The sequence below is a fragment of the Crassostrea angulata genome, chromosome 3, assembly GCF_025612915.1.
Source record: "Crassostrea angulata isolate pt1a10 chromosome 3, ASM2561291v2, whole genome shotgun sequence".
NCBI classification, from domain to species: Eukaryota; Metazoa; Mollusca; class Bivalvia; order Ostreida; family Ostreidae; genus Magallana; species Magallana angulata.
The window spans coordinates 43,140,766-43,149,950 of NC_069113.1; the positions used below are offsets into that span (position 1 = coordinate 43,140,766).

Here is a 9,185-nt window from a genome sequence, read left to right on the forward strand (position 1 = left end):
CCCTTTAAGCTGTGTACTCTGTATGAATTTAAACGCACTATTCTAATTTTTTGCTATTTGGCATGAAAGGCAAAAATACAAAACCAAAACCGATAATAAACATATATATGATTATTTCTGACAAAGATATACACATTTTAGATTCATGAAGATCATGAAACGCTTCATCTATCCGGAGGATTGAACTGAAAACATGAGCGTCCCGAATACTGAGGCCACTGTAATTTGGCATTTGATATTTGAATAACGTATATAAATAAATTTTAAAAATACTGAAAAAAACTCAAGGTTAACTTCATACACTTCATTTGACATAGATTTAAATAATACGTAACATCGATTGTTGTGTGTGTACCCGGCAGAAAACCTTACTGATTATTCGCTTATTTATTTAACCTCGATCAGATAAAAAAAGAAGTTGTTGCCCCTAACTAAATTCGGGAGGTAATGTTCAAAGTGTGAAATATTTGGATATAAATAGTGTTTGTTCAAAGTATGACCTTTTGACCCCTTGAACATTATCTCAAGAATAAAGACGCCACTTGATACCGAGAACATTGTGTTTGAAACATGGCTTCTATTGATTCTGTACCTTCGGCAGCTATTAATGACACAAGAAGGACGAAACATGGGTTGGACAGAGATTACATGTAAGTGAACTTGTTTTATAATATTGTGGAAAATAGCAACAAAGCACTATCTTTGTTTGAATATAACTTTTTTAATTTTATCAGAAAAAAACTATTTTTTGAGATCTCCACGAACAATGATTATTTAAGGAATAAAAAATCCTTCTTTGAGTATTTACAGTGGCAATTTTCGTCGGGGCGTGATCAAATCCAATACGGCCCAAAGGACTATATGAATTTGATCACGCCCCGACCGATATTATCACCTTATAATATTGAAAGAATGAGTCCTTGATTCCAGATATTCCTTGATACAGATATTTATATAATTTTCAGCAATTGTATAGTAAATTAAATAATTATTTGAATATAAATAAGTAAAACCAGCTTGCGCCCTAGTACGTCATTTGAAATTATTGGTTTCTATAACACAAAATCGTTACGTATATTTATCATAGGACACAATTACACTGAAAAATAAAAATTCAAAACTTGCAAATAAAGACTATAACAATTATACAATATGTTCCCCAGGACCGACATTTGTGTGAATCAAATTATGAGGAAACAACATAAGATAATTGATTTATTATAATATCAATGGGTTATGATCATTGTCTGCATCAAATAACCAGTGTGTGCAATCATGGAAAAGACGCATGTAAAACCTACAATACTTTAAATGTTCGCCCTTGTACAATATACCGATATAACCTTTCTATAAAATATCAATAGCAGTTTCTGTCCTTACTTTCAACCGATAATATATATATATATATATAATAAAAAATAACAGAAAGCCGATTCAAAACTCTACCGGTTTCATTATAATCTTCAGGAAAAACGATTTTGTTCGTTAATAATATTTCGACATCAATTATCAAATAACAATGTACACTCTAGTACGCTACAATCTTGTTATGATTACTAGTATTGCTTTTAATGAACTCTCAAGCTCATATTTAATACATTGAAAATAAATCGGGGGACAATTTTCACCAACTAGTGTGTTTTAAACTGTTCCAACGGAGGCGAAAGGCAGTTAAACTCCTGAAGATTATAATGAAACCGGTAGAATTTTGAATCGGCTTTCTGTTATTTTTTATTATTTATTAATTGTGTGGATTAATTTTACTCATTTTGGGTTGTGTGTGTGTGTGTGTGCATATATATATATATATATATATATATATATATATATATATATATATATATATATATATATATATATAGTCTATCATGATTTGCGATGGTATATGAATTTTATCCAACGAGTTGTGCGTTTTCTATCCCCGAGCCTTGGCGAGGGGATCAAAGAAAACACGCAACGATAAAAATCATATACCATCGCAAATCATGAGATATGCTTTTTATCACATCATTTACATTTACCAGGTGGGTTTTTTTTTGGTTAAACCTCAGTCTCTTTTATAAAAATTATAATTGTGAGCCTCACAACACATTTACTATAAGACGTCAACTACGTTACGCACGGAAAAAAGTTCCTTAAAGATTAACAAACAAACATTCCTTTTCGAGCCTGTTTTTATCGATTGATGGAAAAAATATAACACAACATTAAATGCTTCACATTTAAAATTCTACACTTTTCAACAGAATGGTTTCTTCCAAAAAAAATTATCCCATGAGTGATATCCACCGTATATTGAGATAAACATGTGATAAATGAATGATATATGTTGAGAGGTAAACGACTTTATGTCGTTGATACTCGTGTGAACCTTTCGTGTAACCGTACTGAGATAACCGATAAACACTAATTTTATTCACATTGGAGAAATTTGTTTGACTACATAACCAACCACTTACAGATTACATGTAGGAGCTAACACCTATTGAAAGTCAGTAGTTTAGGGCTGTTGATTAATCTATGTAAATTAAAACATAATTAAGAAAGTTAGCTCAATTCAAGTTTTATTTCATCATTCAACGCATGCATTAAAAATTATTGCTTTGGTTTTTGTTTGTAAACATATTCTTAGCACTGCAAATTCAGTCAATATGAAAGTCATCCTTTCATGACTTATTTCTGATTCAATTTTACTACCGGCCGTCTTGCAGATGTACGTAACCTTATAAAAACGATTATAAAAATCGTATCGATATAAGTGTATAAACAGCCAGGTTGTTACATGTATAAAAGGGTTTTATAAAATGTTCTATCAAACTACATATACAAAATGTACCAGTAAAAAAAGTGAACTTTCGTCGTAGACCCGATTACTAGTATTCCTTTTAGTTAACTCTCAAGCTCATATTCAATACATTAATAATAAATCGGGGAACAATTTTCACCAACAAGTGTGTTTTAAACTGTCCCAACGGAGGCGAAAGGCAGTTTTGTAGCCTTTTCGCGAATAAGATAACTCGTTTCATTACTTTTCCTTTTTACTGCCTCCTTTTTTTAGATTTTTTCCAGCACCCAAAACAATTTAAAAAAAGTCTTCAGTTCTGTAACGCTTCAACTATAGATTCCTTACTTCTATTATTATAAATTTTTCCTACGATTTTGTACATGAGCGCCATGCAATTATGTAAAACTCTCCTTTTCTTTTTTCTCGTGTAAACCCGGAAATTCTCTGTTAACGTGCAAAATTGCGACTCGTCACCCACTCTTAGCACGTCGGGCAGTGATTCGACCTCTGGGCAGAGGGCTCAAAGCCTTATTGTTGCCCATATACCAAATCTACATTTGTATTTTTTAAAATTAAAATTCTTTCCTTTTTGATAATACATGTAATATTTTATATCACACTGTTTTTAATGCAATAGCTATGGTCGATGGGGACCATACCAAAGACTACAACTGGCATTTACCTACTTCCATCTCTTGGAAACAACGTTCCAGCTAATGATCGGAGTGTTTATTGGTATACAATTTTAGCACATATTTTATATAACTTTGATCTTGATATAATTTTCTTTACCATTATAGAAGGGGGTTCTGGCAACATGACTTTTGAAGAAAAAAAATCAAATTTCATTCTCAGAATTAAATTCATTACTTTCGAAGACGCTTTTATGCAAACAATGCAGTTTCCAATTAGGGCCATTTTGGAACACAATAAACAAGTCTTGTTTTAAATATATTAAATGTTGTATCTATCTGTTTCGACGGTAAGACTGTGAAATGATAATCTTATATTTGAATTCTTTTTGTCAGATATGACTGCAAAGTACAATGATCAATCATATATTTATATATTGTACATTTAGAATTGCCTTTTTTATCAGCTAGAAGAGACTGTTTATAATTTTTTATGATAAAAGTATCTTTAAAATACGTAACTTTATAACCCATTGCAGGGTCATTATGCATTAGATGTGGACCTTTTAAAATTCAGTATGTTTTTACAATAATTAAGATGATTTTTTTCTATATTTGGGGTACAACTTCACAACCGTAGTAAGCAATACTTCCTTAACATAAGCGTCAAAGGGGGAGAAGAGTGTAGTAAAATTAAGACTCATATTACAGCATCTCCTTTTCAGTGCAAAATGCGCCTTCATACATATATGTACATTGTAATGACAGTTGTTTTTGCGTAACATAAAGTTTGCCAATGTAATTCATTACTTCAATTTGTTCACACTTACAAAACCACAAATCTTCTATTCGTAAAATTTCCCAATTTCTGAAAACCATTTTTTCAGTTTTGTTTAAATTAATCGTTAACGGTCATTTCTCTGTTTAGTTTTCTAAAGTATTCAACATTGACTGTAATTCAGCAGCAGACTGAGAAAAAATAATCAAGTCGTCTGCTCACATCATTGAAAATAAAGTAGAGCTTTTGTAATTCAATTGGTATTTTTCCATTACTTAAAAATTCATTTTGCAATCATTAACATAGATATTTATACATTGACATAAAAAACCCTTTATATTAGTCGGAGTAAGGATACTAACTCAAACTGACTTATGGATCATGCATTGCTCAAAGTCATTATTTATTTTATTTAATCACTGAAAATAAGAGGTTGGGAGTTAAAATAAGCATTGGTATCTGTTTAATAAGCCTGATTTTTTTTTATTTCAGCGTATTCACCGGGATTTCAATGCGCATCCTCGGATCACAAAAACCAGTCTCTGACTAATACATCTTTTGGGACTACGTACGAAACGTGTGACAAGAAAATGTATAGAAATGGTTCCATAAGACATGGGTTGAAGTCTGTTCAGGGGTGTTTTGAATACGTGTACGTTTTAAAGAAACATAGTACAATCGTTACTGAGGTATAATTACAAACATGTTCTTTTCAACTTTTGCACAGTAAACAATATGCAATAATTAAAAAAAACCTTGTACTGCTGGATAAATTCACTTTCTTACTATCATATACTTTTATAATGTTGTTTTTATTAAAGGAAAAGGGCCCCGGTAAAAAGTGAAAAAATGAACATTCAAATTGAGCACAAATCAAATCATCTATTGATATTAAAACCATAAGAATCAACAAGTTGTAGCGCTGAATTTAATGTATATAAAAGAACAAAGCTTTACAACATAGTAGAGGTCAGCAGACATTCGTGATTTTATTTAGTAAATCGAGGACGGGCATTCAAAACAAAGTCGTTGTTTACTGTCAGCCTAACCGTACACAAGACATAAGACGCATTGTACATTTAGAAAACTCCCGTGAAAATTAGAAGTTTGTACAAAATTAACTAAAATATAAAAAGTGAATGAAAATTCGATTTTTTTTTCAAAAGCAAGTGACAGCTATTACCTGCGTGACCCATGTTTGAACCAACGTATGGAATAAATTATTTCTAAAGTCACGTGGGTTCTATCAAGTTAGTCCTGTCAATAAGCTCACTGTAAAACACTAACACGTGTTAAATCGCTTTCCAACGACTTTGTAGGGTCAGGATTTTTTTTTTAATCACTATGATTATATGCAAATTTAAAGCTTTATCCGATTTTTTAAGACGTAAAATAAAGCATTTAGTATAATTTAGCAAACGCACAAATCGATCCATCAAAAGAATAATGCTGATTTAAATGTCTCCTCCCTCTGATTTAAATTCTCACAATTCAAGTATATTCACTACAATATTTCTGGATTTGGATTATCCATAGGCATTTAAAATTCTCAATTGTTTAAACTGTATGCTAAGAAGATGGGTGGATAAGGCGTGTAAAATGCCCATACACGGTCAGACAAGCTACTGAAAAATTTAAATATCAATAAATCCTATATTTTTTTTAAAATAATCATTGAAACAAAATATATTTAACATTTCATTGATTTGTAACCTATAAATATGTTCAATACTTGGAATATGTTGACTCAAACAGGCGTATACGTAATCAAAACCTGCAAATAGTGTCATTTTTTAGAGCTTCAAGACATTTTCTTTCCTAGAGTGGGTGTGTGCTCCATATTTTTCTCATAGTATAAATAAGGTCTTATGGAAAACAAACCGATTTCGGTCAACAAAAACGTGGAGAGATGACCCACTATACATTAATAATATCATTTTGTATCCCAACAATTGAACGTTTTGAAAAAATAATACGAGTCCGTAAATTCGTGGCCAAAGTCACACTTTACATTTAAACAGCATACTTTGTTGTGTCTGAAATGGCTCAGTGGTTAGAGCACCTGTCATAAACTAACCTTGTACATCGAGGGTTTTTATGTTATTGGTTCGATATCACCAAAATTTAAGGCAATATTTTTTCTTGTCGTTTGTTAAATATATTAAAAACTGAATATAGTTAGAAATTGAGCTTTTGCAAACTTGTATTATTATATATTTGAATGAATTTAAATAGGAAAAAATAAATTCAAAATGGTACATGTATTTCACAACTGAACCAATAGGCATTTGCGCTATCTTATTCTCCCATCTTCTTTGGTAAATTTGAGCTTGCATTTAAATCAGAAGTATCCATCAGGGATTACATAAAACAGGAAATCAAAGTACTGAAGAACTGACGGGGGTTAATTTTATCGATTATTATTATTTTAAATCAACGATATGTTATTTTGCTTAGCAAGTAATTTATAATATATATTTGAATTACGCACATTTTAATAATATGAATTCTCGGACTTTTCCGACAAAAATTTCGAGAAAACCCCGTATGAACCATGTTGTGTAATTATATTATAAAAAACTATGTATCAGTAATCGAAATATTTCAAGAATTGTATTGATCCTAGCAATAATAAACTCTAGTATAGTTCAACCAGACGCTCGGCTGTCTCCGTTAATCTCCAACAAGCAAGACATACTCTCTGTTAACCCCGGATCCCGTGATAGCTTGATGACGCGACCTCTGAATATAGACTGACTCTCTGCTTGTCGGATATTTACGGAGACAGCCGATGGTTGAACGAGACTACATGTAAATTGAATTCTGGCGCAGGAATACATACGACTGCAAAAAATATCTAAATTTGACTATTTTCAAGGTATTAATAAACACGTTTCCTTAAAAAAAAATTTCAGCATACATTACATCGAATTCATCGATTATTTTCAAGAACTAGGTTTTTTCAGCGGTGATTATTTGTGCTAAGGTCCAAACACTGTTTCAGTTCCGGTTTGTCAGAGTAACTGCACAGGAGAGTTGATTAAAATCAACTCCCAAAAAGCAATTTATTGATATTTTCTACCTAAAAACGGCCCTATAAATAATTTTCTGTATCTTCCAGTTTGATTTGGTATGCGATCAGGCCTATTTAGCAGAACTAATTCAGGCAGTGCTAATGGCAGGTCAGATAGCTGGGGCAGTCTTTGTTTCGCCAGTCTGTGACAGGATGGGACGGAAGACTGTTCATCTCTCCTGTAACCTGTTAACCTTGATCATAGGAATAAGTGCTGCATTTGCCCCGAACTATACCACACTGGTTATCTTGAAGTTTATATTGGGTGTCTTGCAGCAGGTTTTTATATCTTAACTAATTCTATTTTTACATATTACACATTTACGCTCAATTTTCAGCTGTAATTTTTATATGTAAATTGAATTTTGGAGGTTCCATAAGGGTCTGTTTGCCCGACTGTAGACGAAGCGACACTTTGCAAAAAAGTGGATTGAGTTGTTTCTTTTGCAAGGACAACTCAAATGTAAAAACGGGGGAGAACAACATTCCTCGTATTTGTGTTAGAAATATTTTGGAAGTAATGTTATAAAATTGTCCGAATTTATTGCAAAAATTATTCCTTGGATGAATGGGTTGCCTCATCCCGGCGTAAAAAATCCTATGAAAGAGGGTTTTTTCATATGTCATATAACAAAGTTACAAACCTCTTAAAAACAATGGTCTCTGGGAAATATGCGGGTTATTTTTCAAATATCACTTTTGTTATTAAGTCTATATTTGTCGTATTTAAAATACAATATTGAAAGATATGCTACAATACAAACTTGTAAATTACAATATTTTGAAAACTTATGGGATAGTGGGAAAGGTATCTTGCTGCTGCTATCTGATTTATTTTCATTATCATGAATATTTTTTCTATTTCTTTTTTCTTTTTTTTTGCGGTTTATACTTTTTTCCCCATGTAGGCAAGTAACCACAAAATAATACATTTCTGTGTTTATTCATAAGTGTGTATGTGTTTGTGTGTTGTGTGTGTGTGTGTGTATGATTGAATGTCTGTTCTGCATGTCTGTTTCTTTGAAAAAGGAATAAATTATTTTTTTTAAAGTCTATATTTGGTTTTTTTTTAGAATAACACATGCATATTTTTTAATGTCTGCCTTAATAAGTCTAAAAACTCAAGATCGATGAAATAAAAACTTCTTGTTCTTATATCAGATTTTTTTCTCTAAAATTTGTTTATAGGGGATGGTTATGTCAGGGGTGGTCCTAACATTAGAAATATTTCCTGAACGCATCCGATTTCACGCAGCAATATGGGGAGCCTTTGTAACCTCCAGCGGATTGGTCGTCATGACTGGCATTGCATACCTGTTACAAAACTTTTCGTGGAGATACTTGCAGATAACCTTAAGTTGCTTTTCACTTCTAAGTCTTATTCAGTATTGGTAAGTTTAAAATTGATGTTGAAGTAGTTCTTGTTATGAATGCATACTACTCAATGAACTATATATATATTGAATATTAAAATCACAATATTCCATATTACTATACAATATACTCTAAAATAAAAACCCTTTACTTTTACTGTCTCCTAGATAATACATTTTGATAATAAATTACATTTAATTGATACTAGGACTCAGGACGAATCACTAAGATGGTTGATTGTAAATGGGAAAATGAAGAGGATAGAAAAAATATTACTCAAAGTAGCGAAGTGGAACAAACTAGACTACGAGGATCTAATGCAAAATGTTAAACATAAAATGGCAACCGTTAGGGATGGAAAAGAGGAAACAAATGAAACACTGTTAAAGAACGAAAATACTCGTTACAAAGCAGAGAAATATTCTATAAAGACGATCTTACACACTAGGTCAATTCTGATTATATCTTTTATGATGTGTTTTATTTGGTAAGTATGACACCACATCAGAATAAAGCTTTAAGATTATATAAATTTGTTGACCC

The 9,185-nt window shown here is 31.6% G+C and overlaps 1 protein-coding gene across 2 annotated transcripts in view; it reads left to right on the top strand.

The window, feature by feature from the left end:
- Positions 1–341: 341 nt before the first annotated feature.
- Positions 342–9,185, top strand: part of LOC128177945 (organic cation transporter protein-like) — a 28,807-nt gene continuing 19,963 nt past the window's right edge. For both annotated transcript variants that reach the window (XR_008242886.1, XM_052844877.1), the window contains exons 1-6: positions 342–650; positions 3,423–3,520; positions 4,688–4,884; positions 7,317–7,547; positions 8,457–8,659; positions 8,851–9,129. Coding sequence is in view for 1 of the 2 variants with exons in the window: in XM_052844877.1 (XP_052700837.1) it covers positions 571–650; positions 3,423–3,520; positions 4,688–4,884; positions 7,317–7,547; positions 8,457–8,659; positions 8,851–9,129 (1,088 nt within the window). In the remaining variant the exon portion in view is untranslated. The remainder of the gene's footprint in view (positions 651–3,422; positions 3,521–4,687; positions 4,885–7,316; positions 7,548–8,456; positions 8,660–8,850; positions 9,130–9,185) is intronic.